At 39.8% G+C, this 21497-nt stretch overlaps 1 protein-coding gene and 1 non-coding gene across 4 annotated transcripts in view; one reads left to right on the forward strand and one right to left on the reverse strand.

Annotated features, from left to right (window-relative positions):
- Positions 1-21497, reverse strand: part of BABAM2 (BRISC and BRCA1 A complex member 2) — a 403550-nt gene that overhangs the window by 267830 nt on the left and 114223 nt on the right. For all 3 annotated transcript variants that reach the window (XM_043604241.1, XM_043604240.1, XM_043604242.1), the window contains exon 5: positions 10699-10893. In XM_043604241.1, coding sequence (XP_043460176.1) covers positions 10699-10893 — 195 coding nt within the window. The remainder of the gene's footprint in view (positions 1-10698; positions 10894-21497) is intronic.
- On the forward strand, positions 10098-10202 carry LOC122467365. Its single transcript, XR_006292908.1, has one exon. It is a non-coding gene; the product is annotated as a U6 spliceosomal RNA (small nuclear RNA).

Genomic DNA, 21497 nt, shown 5'->3' on the forward strand with positions numbered 1-21497 from the left:
ATAATAGTTCCATGTGGTTAAAAACAAAAAACAAACAGGGGCGCCTGGGTGGCGCAGTCGGTTAAGCGTCCGACTTCAGCCAGGTCACGATCTCACGGTCCGTGAGTTCGAGCCCCGCGTCAGGCTCTGGGCTGATGGCTCAGAGCCTGGAGCCTGTTTCCGATTCTGTGTCTCCCTCTCTTTCTGCCCCTCCCCCGTTCATGCTCTGTCTCTCTCTGTCCCAAAAATAAATAAACGTTGAAAAAAAAAATTAAAAAAAAAAAACACAAATTTGTCACTTCCTAGAAGTGTGTGTAACACAGCTGATACCCACACCACACCCTTTTCAAAGGAGCACAAGTTTATCCCTGTCTCCAAGTCAAGTGCCGCCAGGGCATAACTCCCAAGCAGAATAAATTGAAAGACGATTATGAGAGAAGGACCCCCTGCTGACGAGCATCACCAGAACACCTACTCCATCCTCACGGCCAAGGTAAAAGGGCCACGCGCTTTCTGACCCTCCAGATATTTTGATCCCCCTCGTAGCACTCTGGCCCTCCTCTTCCACCATTCTAGACCAGTGCTATCCAAGACAAGGGAGACACAACACACAAACGTAAGCTACACATGCATGTGTAAGATTTTTAGTATTTTCTAATAGCCACATTTAAAAAGGTTAAGAGAGGGGTGCCTGGGTGGCTCAGTCGGTTAAGCGGCCGACTTCGGCTCAGGTCATGATCTCGCGGTCCGTGAGTTCGAGCCCCGCGTCGGGCTCTGTGCTGACAGCTCAGAGCCTGGAGCCTGTTTCAGATTCTGTGTCTCCCTCTCTCTCTGCCCCTCCCATTCATGCTCTCTCTCTGTCTCAAAAATAAATAAACGTTAAAAAAAATTTTTTTAATAAAATAATAAAAAGGTAAGAGAAACAAGAGAGATCAATTTTAATGCCATATCCCAATATATCTAAAATACTCCCATTTCCACATGGAATCAATATAAAAATTGGTAATGAGATCACTTTGAGGTACAAAATTCTTCAAATTCTGGTTTATATCTTGCATTTGCTTCCATCCCAGTTCCGAGTAACACTGCAGGTGCTCAACAGCCACGTGTGTATGGCTGGCTGGCAGCTCTCGTGTTGGGCCGAACCGTTCCAGACATTTTTCCAATACTAACCTCCACGTCAAGTTAGATTCTCTCTGTGACAAATACCTGAAGATCTGCTTGAGCTACCAAACGTTCCTAACAGGAAGGCTGACACCTGTCGTCCGGTCAGTGGGGAGTGATCATGGGACCCCACTGCCTCTTCCAGATGATTCGTTTTTTCCTCCACCAAATGCTGCCTAAACCTACTGTCCCTACTTCTTTTTCTCCACCTGCATTCCTGACACCCTGCAATGTGCTCTCCTCTGCTCCGAATGCCATCAGAACTGCTCCCGGAAACATAAGCACCTCTGTCTCTATTAAAAACTAATTTTGGGGACGCCTGGGTGGCTCAGTTGGTTGAGAGACCAACTTCGGCTCAGGTCATGATCTCGCAGTTTGTGAGTTCGAGCCCCACGTCGGGCTCTGTGCTGACGGCTCAGGGCCTGGAGCCGGCTTCGGATTCTGTGTCTCCCCCTCTCTCTGCCCCTCCTCTGCTCACGCTCTGTGTCTCTCTGTCTCTCGATAATAAACAAACGTTAAAAAAAAAAGTTTAAAAACTAATTTTCCCTCTCACCTTACTTTCCATTCCTTACCTGCATCTTAGTGGCATCAACTTCTACTGGTCCACATATGGTACTTTATGATGAACAGCATATTCAGAGATAATACAGGAACAATCACTAACCTAGAATGTATTGAGCCCCTACTATCATAATTCATTTCAACTATTTACAAAAGAAGGCTAATAATAACAATACTTCGTATTACATAACCCCATGTTTGCTCAATTCTGTTTGCTTCCTACGCACAGGATCTAATTTACCTTTGTCCCAAGGGTGACAGGGAAGTTACTCCAGGAAAGTGACAAAGAGAAAATCTATAGTCACACGTACACAAAACTAATGACAGGATTAGAATCTGAAGCTCCCACCTCCCAGATCACTCTCTCTCCAACACACTTCCAAATGGCCTCTGCCCAGAAGGACCTGAAACTCCAACACATACTGCTATAAAAGTAACCAAACAAGGAGGCCATTAGACTGAGGTGGTTCTAACACCTTGGTAGGTGACTTAAGCAAACTGAAATCTCAGCCAGTCATTTCCTAGAAATGCCTCAAAATTATCAGGAACAATCAGGCACAAACAGCCAACTAGGCTTTCCCAGATAATGCGAGCACTTAGGCTACAGCCAAATTCCCTGCTTTGCTTCAGTGTCTTCTCTACAAAAACCCTGCCCCTAGCTTTTGTCAGTAGAATGCTCCTAACCACGTCGAGTTGATGTTTACTCAAATAAACTCTCAAAAGTTTTAATATCCCTGTTTATTTTTTTAACACTGCTCACATACTTTCCCTTCAAATGTAACATCACAGCAGGATGAGATGACAGAAGCCTAGGTCATTAACTCAAATGAGGAGCTCCTCCTAGAACAGCTCCTTTCTTTTCTGCACGGTAGTTTTAAATGCTGCCAGAGTTTAATTTATAAACCATAGATTCCTAAAATCTTACTGGCATTTGGGGTCAACTATAATAACGAAAAAAAAAATAATTGCTTCACATTCTCCATTATGTAAGTATATGCCATTATTAAGAAAATACCCACAAAAGGAAAAAAAATCTGTTGCCAAAAAACTTTTATCTCACAGATCACCCACTGGTATTCTTTAATATGTAAACTATGTGAAAATAAGTGGTTGCAGAACATCTCAAAACATTCATTTCATAGCAGGAAAGAAAAATGTCTTTGATAAAAATATGAGGTACGATAACTAACTTTGAGTTCTGGGAATCAGAAGTCAAAGAAAAATTCACAAACTTCTTTATGGTGCTTTGTTAAAGTTAACAAACACTGGTTCTTTAGACACAACAGACCCATGCAGGAAATACTGACAAGGCAGTCAATATACATAATTTAAAATGAGACCTTAGGCTTTACCCAATGAGAAAATGTATAATGTACCTTTATTTTGATATACTGTATCAAAACAGTATATATGATTTTATACCTGTGGCTTATGTTGTGGCATTCACCAAAATTAAAATTCTAATCTTAACACTAACTCTGCTTAAAGAGGTAGCAGAAGGGAGATCTTTGTGGTGAGGAATAGTTTTGCCTCTTGACTGCACTGGTAGTTACAGGAAATGATGCATGTGGTAAAATGGCAAACACATACATTGTACCAATGTCAATTTCTTAGTTTCCATACTTTACTATCATTATGTAAAATGTAACCACTGGAGGAAACTCAGTGAAGATGGTATGCAAGATCTCTCTACTATTTTATACCCTCTTGTGAATTTATAGTCATAAATAAACAAACAAACAAACAAACCTTTAAAAAAAAACTCTGACCATGCAGGCACATATAAGAGTTGTTTATTCTGGGGATGCTTGGGTGGCTCAGTCAGTTAAGCATCTGACTCTTGATATCGGCTCAGGTCATGATCTCACAGTTTGTGAGTTCAAGCCCCACGCTGGGCTCTGTGCTGACAGTGCAGAGCTGCTTGGGACTCTCTCTCATCCTCTCTGTCCCTCCCCCCACCCCTCTCTCTAATAAGTAAATAAACTTTTTTAAAAAAAGAGTTGTTTATTCTGAACACATAAGCTTACATTCCAATGTATCCTCTGTTTTCTCCAGATTTAAAAAAAGTGTTTACTAAAAATTACAAAACCACCATAGACAAAGAATGCAATGTTCAAAACTAACATCTACTCATTCATTAAAGGAGATGGGCAAGGCAATAAGAGAAACGGCTTCATAAAAAGACAAAGGCAAAGAGCAGAGGGTTTTTGTTGGTTTTCTTTCAAATGTTTACCTCCAAGTGTGCAGTTGCTGAAACCTTCTAAATGGAAGTTTGGGGTGGGGGGGAGACCATCTTTGAGGTGATATGGAGGGAACACTGTATTTCAAATTATCAGACTTGCCAGAATGTTGATGAGAGATTAGAACCCTCTCCCTCTTCTACGTGGCTACTGAAATTTTCTTTTTGCCAGATGACAATAAAATGGAGGAGGCATCTCAGGTTTTTAAGAGCCTCACACTTTAAGAACAGAAATGGAAAGTTAAGAATGTAAATTATGTGGCAGAAAGAAAAATTCAATGATGACAACGGTGAAGGCAAGCAGTCATCATCCTCTCAAAAGAATACAGGATCTTGTAATCCAAAGGTATTAAATACTTACATATACTCTTGGATTCATTACAGAGGGTACTTATCAGATGGACAGTCGGATCAGGAGAACCAAAATAAATAGACTTATATTTAGGCCAGGAAGAATATATCAATCTTATGGTGGTTTAGTTAGAGAGCATATTAATGTTAATGTTTTAATTAATAAACATCAATGTATTTCATACAAAAGTCTTCACGCTTCAGTATTGCACTAAGCGATAATAGATCGGATTTACTGACCAGTAAACCAGAATGTGTGCTTACAATTCTTGTTCCTCATGTATGTCATGCCCCTAAGTTGTTCTCCAACCATTCACTGACCTCCTCTACCTATCATGCTGTGCCCACCGTCCCTTGTGGGCTTGGCCAGTTCCAGTTCATCAGTGACAGCTTTCCACAGTCACTCCACTCCTCAGTGGTCGGGTCGTCTAAATTCTTACACGGGCTCTACTTCCACTTGAGACCATCTATCCGGCACTGCTCCTTCATTTTTCACAAATAGGTACAGAGCCTTCTCAATTGGATTTTAACACCTTCAAGAGCAAAAGCTGTGGCTGGGATACGGCCCTTGTAGCCCAAAACTAGCAGAGCAGACTTTCCATAAATGTACATCAGTCCTGCACTGGCTTAGCCCTATTAAAATTGCATCTTGTGGGGCCGGTACAGCATTCAGTGCCTAAAAATAATTTTAAATAGATTCTGTAGTCTTTCAGAGCAACCACCTTTTCAAATTCTGTGTTATGAGAAAGCCTGAAAAGCGTGCCTTTCAATGTCCTAATAAAACAGTGAGAAAATAGGCCCAAAAGAGAATCCCTGTGACATTCCGCAAGACACCTGATGGCTGACAAGAGTTATATTCAATCTTTTAGGTGTAGTTCTTCCACATATTCAAATGCCTAAGAAAGGAACATACTGTCAGTAGAATGTTAAGGGAGAATGAAAAATGAAGGGCACCTGGGTGGCTCATTTGGTTGAGCGTCCGACTTCGGCTCAGGTCATGATCTCACGGCTCGTGAGTTCGAGCCCCGCGAGCTGGGCTCAGAGCCTGGAACCTGCTTCGGATTCTGTGTCTCCATCTCTCTCTGCCCCTCCCCCACTCATGTTGTGTCCCTGTCTCTTAAAAATAAATAAACATTGAAAAAATTAAAAAAAAAAAAGAAAAATGAGATAATCTAAGTCAATGACATCCACCTTCCTTAAAAGGGTAAAACAAATTGCCATGACTATTTCTTGGTTACCCAACTTTTGTTCCAAGGGACTATCGCGTTCTTATGTAAATGTCTGCAAATCATCCTGAGTGTCATTAAAGACCTGAGTGTCATTTCTTTCAAAAATCAACAGAATGTTTTTTTCTTTCTGCAGTCTTCTAAGATCTTTCTGCTTCTCCATAGCATCTCAGAGATATCTCTGAGAGCACATCTGCGAGTTTCTTAAGTACCCTGAAACAGTCTCCTGTAGAGACTGTGTTCCATCTCCAAATGGAACACAGCCTTGCCAAAACCTTGACTTTAGCCCATGGAGACCCATTTCCTACTTTTGACCTCCAGAACTAGAACATAATACATTTGTGTAGTTTTAAGCCACCAAGTTTATAGAAATTTTTTACAGTAGCAATAGGAAACTCATACAATCCCTGATTCAAAAAATCTTGGCTCAAAATCAAGTTCCTTTCTTTCTGCCAGGGCCTTGTGTTTATTGTCCAGATTCTTGGTCTAGTTTTGGATTCCATTAGCAGACTGTCCTTTAATGCATTCCTGAACCAGTATGCCAAACTTCAGTGTGTTTCATCCCTCAAGACACCTTATATTCTGTTCCTTGACCAGTAACTAACTCATATGCCTATATATTTATTTTCTAGTCTCAGCTCCCACTTCTACTAGGCCTTCTCTAGGTCTGCTCTGCTGTAAGCTTGACCTCTAACTACCCACCTTGCCTTGTCATGGGATTCTCAGTTTCTTTACTTTCCCTAAATCCATACCCATTGCTCTAATGCTTACAAAGTACTCAATAATAAATCAAAATAAACTGGGGTGAGTAGAGCAGTAGTAGGTTTTTTAAGTGAAGAATGGAGAATCAGTAACATTAAATACAAAGTTTTTATTTTTTTTTATTTTTTTTTATTTTTTTTTTTATTTTTTTTTCAACGTTTATTTATTTTCGGGACAGAGAGAGACAGAGCACGAACGGGGGAGGGGCAGAGAGACAGAGGGAGACACAGAATCGGAAACAGGCTCCAGGCTCTGAGCCATCAGCCCAGAGCCTGACGCGGGGCTCGAACTCACGGACCGCGAGATCGTGACCTGGCTGAAGTCGGACGCTTAACCGACTGCGCCACCCAGGCGCCCCTTAAATACAAAGTTTTTAAAACACTATAAATTCAAACTGTCTAGCTGCTTTAAATGAATTTAAACTCCAATAGCTACATGGACTACAAGTCGAGTATTAGCTGAGCCAGTGAATACACAGTTGACCCTTGAACACAGGTTTGAACTGCATGGGTCCACTTACATGGAGATATTTTTCAATAAATACAGTACAGGACTATAAATGTATTTTCTCTTCCTTATGATTTTCTTAATATCTTCTTTTTTCTAGCTTACTTCATCATAAGAATACAGTACATAATACATATAACATACAAAGTATGTGTTAGTCGACTGTTTATGTTAGCGGTGAAGCTTCTGGTCAACAGGAGGCTATTAGTAGTTAAGTTCTGGAGGAGTCCAAAGTTACACACAGATTTGTGACTGCCTGGGGGGAGGGGAAGAAAGTCGGTGACCCTAACTACGTGTTGTTTAAAGGTCAACTATAATTTAAAAACTTTTTGGATCAGAAAAGGTGCCATAAAACTAGATATATTTAAACTCAGCGTTAATATTCAAAGGGTGAATTGGGTGGGAAGGAAAATCCTAAAAACCAAAGACTAAAAAAAACTAAAGTCTGAAGTGATTCTCATTTTCAAATGAGTCTATCAGCACTAAAGACAACACAGGTTCACCAAGAAGTCATGCCAAATTAACCTAACATCTGTTTTTGAGAAGAGAAATATGATGATTACTCAATAAGAAGAGATGCTAGGACTAGAAGATAAACTAACTTCAACAAAGTTTTCCTTACTATCCACGTGAACAGATTCAAATTTCAAAATAACCAACAGTTTAAAACCTTAAACTCCGCAATGTTGATGGAAACTGAAAACGGTGCAGCCTTTACGAAAAACAGTAAGGAGGTTTTTCAAGACTTAAAGATAACATTAGCAAGATGGTCCAGCAATGCCACCCTTGGGGATATAATCAAAAGAATTCAAAGCAGTGAAAAGATATGAGCACGCCCTTATACAATACAGCTTTATTCACAATAGCCAAGGGGTGGAAGCAACATAAACGTCCATCAACGGGTATATGGATAAACAAAATGTGTACATACTTACAATGGAATACTATTCAATCTTAAAAAGGGATGCAATTTAAACATACTACAAGCTGCATGAACCTCAGAGACACCATGCTAAATGAAATAAGCCAGTCACAAAAGGACACATGCTGCATGACTCCACTTATTTGAAGAATCTAAAAGACCCAGAATGATAGAAACAGAAAGTAGAAAGGCAGTTGCCAAGGGCTAGAAGGAAAGGAAACTGGTACTTAATGAGTATAGAGTTTCAGTTTTATAAGGTGAAAAAGTTCTAGAAATCCGTTGCAAAACAAGGCAAATATACTCCACACTGTTAAACCGTATACTTAGAAATGGTGAAGATGGTAAATTAAATTTGATGTGTCTTTTACCACAATAAAATAAGCAAAATAGGTTTTTTATTAAACTTTGGACAGAACAAAAAAGATGGTTTGCAACAAGAATAAATTTTAGACCTACTGATTCAAAGGCAATAATCATGGCATAAGACCTTGGGAAACACGTCCTTTAAGAAAAGGCTGAAGAATAAAAGGGGAGGAGCCATATTTAATAAGAAAAGGAAGGCTAAGTGAAACCTAAAAGAACAAACGCAGAGAAGGGAACCTGCAAGTTATTTTATGCTTAACTAAACCGACTTTATTAACTCACTCTTTCAACAATGTTTATAGAATGTAAACAATGTGATCGGCACTGTTCCAGGTGTTTCTGATACAACAGTGAACAGAGCAAAGATCCTTGCCTTCATGAAATTCTACATGTCGGTGGGGAAAGACGCACAAACAATAAGCGTAATAAATGAGTGCGGTAGACTATTTCTAAGTGTCTCCCAATGGTTCCGGGTATTCACACTCTCGGGTGATTCCTTCCCCGTGTGTGGACTGGACTTAACAGAACATAGAAAACGTGATAAGATGTCACTTCCAAGATCAGGTTATAAAGACTATGACGTCTGTCTTGCTCACACACTCTTGATCTCTCCTGCTTGCTTGCTCCGGTGAAGCCAGCTGCCACCTTATGAGCTGCCCTGTGGAGAGGCCTTGCGAAGAGGTGAGGAACTGAGGGCGGTCCTGGCCAACAGCCAGCACTGAACCGAGACCCTCAATCCAACGGCCTGCAAGGAACTGAATGGTACCAACGGCCACATGAGTGAACTCGGAATGGATCCATCTCCAGTTGAGCCTCGAGGTGACTGCAGCCCTGACCACCACCTCGGGTTCAGCTTCTGAGAGACCCTGAAGCACAGGGTCTACACAGATTCCTGACAAACAAAGACTACGATAATAAATGTGGTTGCTTTAAGCCACTAAATTCTGGAACGATTACTTTATGCAGCAACATATATTAACACAACATGTTAATCACGTGGTATGTTAAAAAGAGTTGCAAAAAAAAAAAAGTAGAGCAGAGTAAAGGTGGGGGTGTGTGAGATGTGATTTAAAAATGGGGTGTTACAAAAACTTGCATGTGAATGTTTATAGCAGCATTATTCATAATGGTCAAAAAGTGGAGCAGCTCTTTCTGCCCACGGGTCCTGTCCCCATGCTTTAATAAAACCACCTTTTTGCATCCAAAATAACAATAATAATAGTCAAAAAGTGGCAACGACTCAAATGTCCATCAACAGGTGAATGGATAAACATAACGCGGCATGTCTAAAATGGAAAATTACTTAGCCATAAAAAGACATGAACCAGTGATATATGGAAGAATCCCAAACATATCATCCTAAGAAGCCAGTCACAAAAGTCTACATATTGTGCGATACCACTGTATGAAAAGAAAGTCTATACAGAAACAAAGTAGTTTAGTAGTTCCTGGGGTTGGGGCAGGAAAAGGGCTACCCATAAATGGGTGTGAGGGATCTTACTGGGGTGAAGGAGCCAGTCTCAAACCAGACCGTGGTTGCTCAACTTGGTAAACGTATTATAAATCACTGAATTGTACACTTAAAACAGGTGAATTTATGGTTAAGGAAACTGTACCTCAAGAAAGCTGCTTTTCAAAAAAACAGGCGGTGTTAATACAGGCATGCAGAGAATAGGACACAAGGGGAAAAACGAAAAGGAAGGGTTCAGCCGTGAGAATATCTAGGGGAAAGAAGGCAGAGGAGGGAAAAGTACACAAAGACCCCAGGGCAGCAGCGCACCTGTGTGTGCGCAGCACAGCAAGGGTGTCAGTGTGGCTCGACTTGAAAAGTTTTAGGTGGGAGAGTGAGAGATGAAGCGGGAGAAGCAAGGATGGGTAGAGGACGGTGGTGACGGCAGCACGTAGGGCCTCTGCACGTCCACGGGAAAGACGTGGGCTTTTGCGATGCGAGAAAGGGAGAAGAGATGAAAGTTGTGCGCAGAGGAGAGATGTGACCTGACTTGCATTTTAAAAAGATCCTACAGGGCACGCCTGGGCAGCACAAACACTAAAACCGGAACGATACAGAGAAGATTAGCATGGCCCCTGGGCAAGGATGACACAAGCTCCTGAAGCGGTCCCTATTTTTATAACTAAATATAAAAATGAAAAGATCCTACAAAGTAGGAAAATTATAAAAAGAGATGATAAAAGGCTCCATACAAGCTAGCTACCACCAGAGTTACTGACCTCTCTGATCTGACTGGGATACTGACACGTTCTACACTGAAAAGGAGGGGACGCTTGTGTCTCAAAACGTGGCCTCTGTGACCTGCACCAGACCCCAGTCCAGGGGGGCCTGTTATACAGGCAGGTCCTGAAGTTCCACCTCCGATGTGTGAACACCTGGCTCTGAGGACGGGAGATGGAATTTTACACACTTCCCAGGAGATGACTTTTGAGAAACACAATGAACCAGATGAACATTCAAGTCCCTTCAAACTCTGAATTATGAGAAAGTATACAGGCAACTAAAACCACGCTTGTCTAGGGAAATGGCTGGGGTTTACTATAAATGAATAGCTGAATTGATTATTTTATTACAGATGAAGTGCCTTTTTTCCCCCATTCTCGAAAATCCTTACCCAGTTGTTTTTTTTCCCAGCATAAATTTCCATGTTCTCTCCATACTGCGGCTCTTCCAGTAACGTCTGATACTCAAACATGAGGCGGGAGCTCTCACGAAGGCGGCTGCACTGGAACTGGTGATACTGTTGCACAAGCTCCTTCACCACAAGCAACAGACATTCAGGATTTGAAGGATTCCAGGAGGCAAGGTTCTGTAGAAGCCATAAATAAAAGACCAGTTGAAAACGAATTTTCATACACATCCAGCATCCCATCAGCACATCGACACAGAGGAAAACCGTGATGAAAATCTAAGATTACTCTTAATTAGCCATAAACTCAGAACTGAAGTGACAAGGGTCTTTTGAGCTTGGTGACTTCTCTTTGTCTTCTAAAAATCCTTGCAGAAAATGAAGGAGAAATTCCATTAGAAGGAGGCAGAGACAGTAAAGTGTGAAGCCGGGTAGTAACAAAATGAGAAACCTAGATACCCTAGAAGATCGTCATTTTAGCCCTGGGAGACTTAATTTCCTCTTATTTTTTTACAATTTTAATTTTTTTCAATCTGCACATAAATTCAGCATTATATGCTAACATCATTCAACCCAGATCCATAGACCATCTGCACCTATACCAGATATAAATAAATGTTCCGTAAACACTGGAACCCCACAGAAACACAAGCACACCGATGATGGTTTGGTCTGGAAATGATAGGAACGGAGTAGGGAAGAGGGAAAATAAGTTAGGAAATACAAGGTTGAGAGAGAGGAAGGAAATGGCTGTGAGAGCTGACGACAAGGAAAGAAGCCGGGAATGGGGAGAGATTTGGTAAGCATGCAGTCCTTGTTAAGCTCGCATTCATTCATTCATTCATTCAACAACAGCTATCAGATGCCTATTACTAAGCTTCAGCCACTGTTCTAGGCAGTAAAGAAAACAAACCAAGCCCTTGCTCCCCAGAAGCTTACATTTTAGAGGGCCAAAATAAGCAACAAACAATGAACTACATCAGATAGTAATAAATGCTACTGAGGACCAAACAGCATGTATCTCGGAAGCCTAGTGAAGGGAGTGGCACAAGGAGAAAGAGGTGATCAGCTTGTGTGAAATGGTGTTGACACGGTGAGTAAGGAGGTCTGAGAGTTGACTGCTAGGTCCAGTGACAGCCATCAACAGCGTCCTCAAAAAGCACTCTTTGGTGAGGTAAAGCATGACTGTCAAGCATTTAAGAGAGAATGGGTAGAAAGTGCACATAGCTGGTATAGACAATTCAAACTGGTAACTAGGGAGGAGTGTGGGGTCAAGGGAAAGTTCTGCTCAGATGTTTGCAGCCTGCTGGAATGTCCGTGTAGAAAAAGAGGGGGGGGCATTAAGGGGGTGGGTGCAGAAAAGCAAGAGGAAAGAAAGCCAACAGGTAGATAAGGATGGGATCTCTAAGAGGGCTGGCTTTAGAAATGAGCACGGAGAGCCCATCCATAGGAACAGGAGGAAAAGACAAGTGAAGGAGGAGGAGCACAGGTAGGTTGTTGTGTGAGGTGACAGGAGCTTGGGGCCAACTCCTCTCCTTAGAGCTTATATGTTCTCCTTGAAACACGAAGGATGGTCATCAGCTGGGAGTTAGGAAGAAGGAAATGATATTGGAAGTTTGAGAAGGAAGTGTGAACCAGTCATTTGGAAGAGTCATTCAGAAGAATAAATGGGCTGGAAAAATGTAGGAGGAATTCCAGACGGCACTAAAAGCCCCACTGGGGTTAGAGGTACAGTTTTTAAGTGAGACAAATTAGCATAAATTTCGTTGCCTGGGTGCAAAGGTGGAGTGAGAGGAATTTGGATTTAACAAAGCTTGGGACCTTGCCAGAAAAGCACAATAGAAAGGAAGAGAGGCAAAAGATCTGAGAGGGTTTGCAAAAGAATGATCACAATTATGGACCATGGCTGTTAAGTCAGGAAAAGGCCAAGCAAGTCTGTAAGGGAGGTGGGTTAGTGAAAGGGTGGCAGGACCAACGGTCCTGCGTTTCGTGGGTCATTAGGTATCATTACACAGGGAAAGGCTTACTAATAAATAGGGAAGATACATAAGCTTGAACTAGGGCTACTGCAACTCCAAGGACAGTAAGCAGAATGAGAATGACAAATGAAATAAAAGCCTGGTAGGCTGGTGCTCATTAGGGTGAGGTTTGCTCCTCCAATTAGGTCAATCAGTAGGTGTCCGGCAGTAACACTGGCAGTTAATCCCACAGCCGGTGCTACTGGCTGAATGAACACTAACAATCTTGATACCTACTAACATAGGAACGAATAGAATAGAAGAGTTGTTGGAGATGAAACACTAAAAAGATTGAACTGGAAGGATGGGAGGTATGGTCAGAGGATAGGATGATTGCAACTGGGAGAACAGAGATGAGTCTGTTAACTGGTACTGACAAGGTATGGAGTACTACCGAGAGTGCGCCTGGCTCGAAGAATCATTTATGTGAATATTAAACCATATATTTGGGGAATTTGGGGAAAAGGGAATGCTACAAATTTCCTTGGTATTGGTAGCAGCACTGAAGAGCAAGAAAAACACCTCCCGTACCTCCAGATTCTGTTTCAAGTGGGATAATCTGAGGTGTGTCTGGGGTATTGGGGTGTTTAATTACAGCTTCCCGGGTGATTCGAATGCACAAGAAAGGCTGAGAACCACTGACTTGGAGGAAAAAGAATTACAGAAGAGGTTGCAGGTATCTAGGACTCTACTGATAACAGACAGACCATGTTAATACCCCCAAAACACTCAATCTCCAGAAATCTAGAAATTTAGCATCAAGAAAGAGAATACATATTATACTATGAATGTTCAATAAGTGATAATTATATAGCTTGCCAAGTGCTATATAAATTCTAAGAACTTTTCATACGTTCAAGTTAATCCACATCACAACCTTACAAGTTATATTAACCACTTTACACATGAGGCAAAAAGTAGTTTAATATCTTGTCCAAGGTCAAAGAGCTATTAAACAATAAATCAAGTTGAATTTCAAACTTAAGCAATTTGGCTCCAAGTCCGTGCTTAAGTACTACACCAGAGGTCCTTACACATTTTGGTCTTGGAAACCTTTTACACTCTTCAAAAAAAAAGCCCTGAGAACACCAAAGAGCTTTTGTTTATATGAGTTATAGGGATCACATTTACTATATTAAATATGAAAACCTAGAAATTTTAAAAATATTTATTAATTCATGTTAAAATAACAAACCTACTACATGTTAACATAAAAAACATTTTTAATGAAATCACTATGATTTCAAAAAAAAAAACACAGCACGGCATTGTTTTATATTCTTGCAAATCTCTTTAATGTCTGGCTTAATAAAAGAGCTGAATTCTCATACCTGCTTTTACATTCAATGTTGCGATATGTAGTTTTGGCTGAAATATATGAAAAAAATCCAACCTCACTCAAATATGTACTTTAAAAAGAGAGGAGTATTTTAATAGCCTTGACAAATAATTCTGGATATATTCTTCTTGGATACTATACCAAAACTCAACAAGGGGTAGTTTCTTAAAGGTTAGTTACAATGTGGAATCTGAAACTATATTCATAAATGTTTCATACTCTTACATCAAATTCCATCCATCTATCCTGCACTTTAAACATATCATTTACTTATATATGATTTTGTACCATCATAATGTGGTCATTTAGAAAATACTGATTCACTGAGTTACGCAAATCTTCCAAACTGTGACACGTTTCATTTATATAATACCAAACAGTCACATTCATTAATACCATAACTAATCTCACCAGAAAAGTCTATCAAAAGAAAACAAACAAAAAGTAAAGAAATGCATCCTTTAAAAGGATAGCAATTATTCTGGTCTACTAAATGGGTTGATTTACAGGCACTAAATGACAATGGGGAAATCACAAAATGCTCTTTTATTTACAGGATAGAGAGGTCTTAAGGGAAGTTCAAATAAAGACTTGATGAACAGAAGAAAAGTAAGATCTTCAGCATCATACAGTGAATGAAAGGCAGCCCTAACTATGAACTGATTTGATAAGAAGAGTACAAAGTCTTCACTGGCAAATCTCTTGACTTCAATATTCTGAAAATTCCTTTTGAGCTACTAAGGAACACAAAGTACCAATAGGATAAAACAACATAGTATAAAACTTAAAATGATCAGTATGTAGCTTGCTATGCATTTCCTCCAGAGATTATCATTAAACATTAATAGGAAAAATATGCAACCTTCCATTTCTTGGTCAAGTAGTCAAGTCCCTATTCAAGGACAAAAAGAAAAAACTTTAGTTACTTCAACTTCTATTTTTTTCAATTCTATCATTTTCTTTAGCTGTTTGGCAAGTTACAAGCCTATATCCCACAATAAAGAAAAAGAAGAAGAAGAAGAAGAAGAAGAAGAAGAAGAAGAAGAAGAAGAAGAAGAAGAAGAAAGAAAGAAAAATTCTAAAAGCATCTAAACTGGCAAACATCTCTTACCAATTTCAATTCATGTCAAGTAATTCAACCTAATTGTTAAATGCATAAAGATATGCCAACAAGTCCCTTTCCATTAAAATATAATCTCCCAATGCATGGAAATGCATTTGACCTCTTTGGCCATTCAGTGCATACTTCACTGTGAAATGACTTAGCCAAAAAACATCCTCATCAGGGGAGGTAAAGATAGGCTCAACAAGATAAAAATCCTCCCATTATTGCTATATGACCATTTTTACTTAGGTAATTTGTGGTTAGAACCACTTTGTTTAGAAGAGGAGAACACAGAAAATATTACAAGATTGTGATCACTTCCTAACTCTAGGACATATTTTTTAAATGGTCTAACAATGGAGGATGTTGGCGCTTTCCACTCTCGAGTCAAGTTAGATGTCCAAAGGTTTCTTCAGGGAAGTGTGCAGGCCAGCACTTGGGAACAGGGGCTAGGTGGATGGTGCAGTCAAGGCATAAATTAAGAGGCCTCTTTAGAAAAAAGAGAAATAGGTATGTCTATATATATACATATTATATATATATAATAATATGTATATATAATATGTATAATATAATATATTATATTATGTAATATATATGTAATGTAATATATAATATATATTATGTATAATTCTATGTATATTAAGTTCTTATTCTACTTACTTTTGGTAATGCATGAAAGAAAAAATCTGAAATGAGGATGGTCATGAAGAGTAAGCATAGGACACACACTACCAAAGAAAAGAGAAAAGAGATATCAAAAATGAGGAATGAGGGGTGCCTGGGTGGCTTAGCCTGTTAAACAGACAACTCTTGATTTTGGCTCAGGTCACAATCTCACCGTAGTTCGAGCCTCACATCCGCCTGTGAGCTGACAGCACAGAGCCAGCTTGGGATTCTCTCTCTCCCTCTCTTTATGCCCCTCCCCTGCTCACGCTCTAAATAAATAAATAAACAAACAAACTTTTAAAAAATGAGGAATGAAAACCCCATTAGAAAAAAGCAATAAAATACAATGAAAGTAAACAGACAAAAGCAGAGAATTAACTACTATTATGACACTTTATTCACTCTCACTAAACACTGATGAAGCAGCTCAAGGGAAGGTGTGATGTCAGTTCTTTTTAAAGACAGGTTAACCAGAGAGGCTGGCTAACTCTGGTAATACTCAGGGGCGGAGAGTGACAGTGCAGAATGTAAATCTGCCAATCCTCTCTTCAGTTCCCTGAAACTTTGGCTGCTAACCAAACAGTTCGCACCTGCCTCCCTATAGCCGTGACCCATCTCACACCTGGTGCTAATTCTGGATTCCCCACTTTGGCTCCCCTGCTGGGGCTGCCAGATGTGAGAGATGTTCCTGCTCATGGGACCCTCAACCATCTCACATTTCTCTGTCATCAACACACTCCACCGCATATGTATACTCCCAAACCAATGGCTCCACGACCTTGAACATGCCCAACAAATCCTCAGTTCCTTGTCAGCTTCCTTATGTCAGCAACACAGTGAAGGATACTGTTTTCGGAGGCCTAGCTCACCCTCAATTCACATCTCACTGAAAACATGGCTTCTCAGCCATACTGAGGCAAATTTAGACACATCAATCAATGAAAAAAGTTGGGAAACGATGTGCTAAAGTTCGTATCTTTGGGGGATAAAGGAGAAAAATAAGCAAATTAGCAAATGAGCCCTGGGGCCCATCACTGCCTAATAATGGAGAGAAAAGAAATTGAAGGGGAAATTTTTTTGTTTAAAAACAAAAATCTTATAACGAAAAATTTCCATTAATAAAGGAATTACCTGACACTTCATACTACAAAATTTTGCGCTGTCTGGCAATCAGATAAAATGGAAATCAAAACTGATTGACAGCATATGAAAAGCATGCAACCTTATTAATAATCAAAGAAATGTAATATTCCTGGGTTCTTTTTTGTTAACTAACTTTTCGTTGAAAAAAATAATATACACACATGGTAAAAGAAACAGCACTTTTCCAATAGCATAAAAGAGTATCAACAACAAAAGTTAAGTCTCCCTCACAACTTCCAGATTCCCCAAGTAGATTTCCCCATTCCCCAAGTAGACTACTCTTATCCCCCAGAAAAAGCAACACTGGGACTGTGTAAGGCACCAACACTTGGCCCTTCTTGGGTATTTCTAGATCACCTCTAGCTCTGCTACCGCTGCACCTTCTCCCCCGCTCTCTTAGGCTACATACCCTAGCTCCCCTGGTTCAACTAGCTTCCCTTGAATCAGCTGTTAATGTGAACTCAGTAGCCTGACTTTTACTCCAAGATGGGTCCTTGGTCCCATAAATTGTTTCTTGCTCTCTCATGGGACTCATGATTCGGCCAGCCCATCACTTTTTAAGCAACCAGCTAATGCTAGTGAGGATGCAGTTTAATGGACACTTTCACACATGAGAGTGAAAATTGATATAAGCAGTTTCATTCTCAAAACCCCGTAGAAGTCCTATTTCTGGGAATCTATTTAAGAAAAAAAATAAAGGGAAAGTATCATAGACAAAAATATACAGTCATTTAAAATATCATGCAACTGCAAATAACCTACATGCCTGATAATAATAGTTGAAAAACTGTTATAGTCATTCAAAGGAATACGCAGCCAGTATGTTTACAAATACTGTGCAAGAGCACAGAAAATACTATTAAATACTGGCAAAATATTAAATGAAGACAGATACAAAACTACATATACATTAAGATCTTGACTTGATTGTCCCCATCCCCTCCTAAGCCCCTACACACCAAAAACCACCTGTGCATAAAAAAATTATTTAGAAGAAATGTTAACAACTGATGTCTACAGTTGGGAGCTATTTAGAAGAGTTCTTTTTTCCTTCTTCTAAATGTTCTACACCTTCCAAATTTATATAAATGCGTGTGTATATGGGGCGCCTTGGTGGCTCAGTTGGTTAAGGTGCCAACTTCAGCTCAGGTCATGATCTCGCGGTCCGTGAGTTCGAGCCCCGCGTCGGGCTCTGTGCTGACAGCTCAGAGCCTGGAGCCTGTTTGAGATTCTGTGTCTCCCTCTCTCTCTGCCCCTCCCCTGTTCATGCTCTGTCTCTCTCTGTCTCAAAAATAAACAAACATTAAAAAAAAATTGTTTTAAATAAATAAACGTTAAAAAAAATAAAATAATAAAATAAATGTGTGTATGTGCACATAAATAACACATGCACGTATTTTCATAATGGAAAACTACAAATTTGAAATAGTAGAGCGCCCACGTGGCTCAGTTGGTTAAGGGGTCTGACTCGTGGGTCCAGGTCAGGTCATGATCTCACGGTTCATGGGTTCGAGCTTTCCATCAAGCTCCATGCTGACAGTGCAGAGCCTGCTTGGGATTATTCTCTGTCTCCGTCTCTCTCTGCTCCTCCCCTGCTTGCTCACTATCCCTCTCTTACTCAAATTAAATAACTAAACATTAAAAAATAGATTAATATACTTCAAATACCTCATTTCAAACTGTCTTCCAATCTCAAGTTGAAGAAATTCCACTTGCCATTTACAAATTTTATGAGGTCAGACTTCAATTGTCTCTTTTTATCAACTCAAAGTTACCCAGTTCTACAGCCTTCTGGAGAACAAATCTTGCATCGCTTAACCCTAGATAAATATGCTTTAAGTAACCTTGAACTGTTTCTTAAATTCCAAACCTCACACAACATTTCCAGAAAGCTACTGCAATATGCTATAATGTAATGGCAACAGTTGTAGGAATTCATTATGCTTCTCTCAACCAAAACTCTTTTGTGTTAACATTCCTCTGAATGGAAGTCTTAGGAAATGACCGGTGACATTTTACATTTCTAACAAGAACTGTAACTGGACAGCATGAATTTTTAAAAGATCATTTCATCTATGGGATACAAAAGATAGAAATCTTCTAACTGACCTATTTGTAAGAGGACCACATATTATCAAAAATGAATGTCTACACTGTGTACAATAGCTCCTGTAACACATCACCTAAAATGACTTAAATGAAATTATTTTAAACTTTTTTAATACTTTTTTTAAAATACAGCAACTTCTTAAAGTAGAGTTAACATAGCATGACGTTTAAGGGTGGGTGACAGGGAAGCTGAATTAAGAGAAGCTAACTCTAGGACTACACAGAGCAAGTCTACTTCTACCTGCATAGAACTACCCTCCACACATTTATAGTCATGTGGCTAACAAAAAAGACAACACAGCACTCACAAGCATATCCCTTACAGTTAACTTGTAGTTCCTGTTTAACTTCTATCTTTTGAGAAAATTCACACGTTAAGAACAAAACGGGGTAGGTGGTAGGGGAGAGTACCCCGCAGTTGCATTCTGTTCCACTAAAATTTGTAGGGTAACACAAAAATAAATACTGGTAAGGCAAAAAAATTAAATAGGGTCATTTTGTAATCCTCAGTGGCTTTATTTTCAAATACTCTAATAATTATCTTCATCCTTATAAGCAGGGCCTATTGAGTATGAGATTTGAGATTGTTGCCATGATATTTGAAGTTGTTGTTAATGACGGTCTCTGAAAACTCAATGGGTTCTGGGAAGTACAGAAGAGCTAACTGAAAAGATACAAATCTCTGACATCCAAATGAACAGGTAAGGAGACAACCAATACAAGACCATTTCTGGAGTTAATATGAGCTTTAAAAGATACTCCTAGAAACAGTTACATTAAATCTTCATATCTACTTAGGAACTGTATATGACAAGTAAATTGAATATACACTGGTGAAACAAGGTGACGGTGCTGCCTGTGTTCAGGGGCTACTGAGGGAGGAGGAGAAGGCACTCCAGGCCTTTTAAATCCTGCTTTAACCAGAACACCGCTGCCATTCTGGTTTTTGTTTGGTTGGGTTGGGTTGGGTTGGGTTGGGTTGGGTTGGGTTTGGCTCTGGCTTTGGTTTTGTTGAAGTTTTACCTAAGACATCATCTGAAAAAAATACTGCTGGGAAAATGGGTCTCATCTAATACACAGTAAATACTTTGAAATCTCATGCTCCTTTTCCCCTTCCTATCTGTGACCATCTTCATCTTGATACCAGAATCCCTGATAAGCGGAAGCCAGGGAAGCCAGACCCATTAGATGATTTGGAGAACCCACAAGAAGAGGTGCTGAAGAAAAGCATTTTCTCTAGTTTAAGACAGCAGCCCCAAGTCTCAATTAATGTAAAAATACACAGCTCATGCTTAGAGTAAAAAGGATTTGTCACCTTAAATCATACATATCTTGATAATAAGCAAAATGGAATTGGTATCTTCTCAAAAACTCTAATCTATTTGGGTCATCCATGAAAGCTTCTGGCTGTGATTTCTCCCTCAGCTTTCTCTAGAGCTCTCCAAGGTTCTGACCTGCCTCTCAACCAAAATCCAACTTCCCCGAATTCTTTTTTTTTTTTTTTAACTTTTTGTGACCTAGGATCTTTCTAAAAGGGCTTTTTTGTTGCCCTGCAGGATAAAATACAGCAGTGCATTCCCTGGCTTACAATCAATAAAATCTCCTGGCTACTAATGGTAAAGTGATCCTGACTGTACATCAGTACAGAACAGGGCCAATATGTATCTTTAAGAAGGACAAAGGTAAAGTCCTGAACAAAATCCACAATTAACCTTAGTAGCTGAAAAATCACTTTTCCATGTGATTTCCCCAATGATAGAATTGCCAGACTCATAATAGAAAAAAAAAGCAAAACGAGGAATCTTAAATCTGAACTTTGAAATGCCATTCAGTAGGCAGCCCCACCCACAGTTGATAGGTAAGCAAAACTTCCAATTAACAGAGGACGTCTGGGGAATCTTCAAACATCTACAACGAAATGACCTATCAGTGCATCACACCAGAATTTTCTATCATCCCAATTTTGTGCTTGGGTGTCAAAATGGTGCACTTGACTTATTTAGTTTCTTCCACAGGTAAACATGCTTTTAATCTAAAATATACAAAAATATCTAAAATTAGATATTTGGCTCCATTTAGAAAATTCAAAAAATTATCCCTTCTTGCCCATCAGAAATTACTGTAAACTTACCTGTCAACTTTTCTTAAAAGGTGACCAGCATGCAGGCCCAGGTCATGTTGAAGTATCCCTTCACATAGGTTTCTATGACCAGCCCGCACACTTCTAAGTTCTGTTTCTTTGGAAAGAAAGTACTGTTTCTTTGGAATTGGAGGTAGATAGATGATAGGAAACAAGGGTTGGAGGGAACAGGGGAGGGAAGGAATCTCAAGCCACATCCCTTGGCCCAGCCTTCCTTTTTATTAAGAGGAAGAAAACAGCAGATTCCTTTCTAGCTTAGAA

The sequence above is a fragment of the Prionailurus bengalensis genome, chromosome A3, assembly GCF_016509475.1.
Source record: "Prionailurus bengalensis isolate Pbe53 chromosome A3, Fcat_Pben_1.1_paternal_pri, whole genome shotgun sequence".
In the NCBI taxonomy this organism is placed as follows: Eukaryota; Metazoa; Chordata; class Mammalia; order Carnivora; family Felidae; genus Prionailurus; species Prionailurus bengalensis.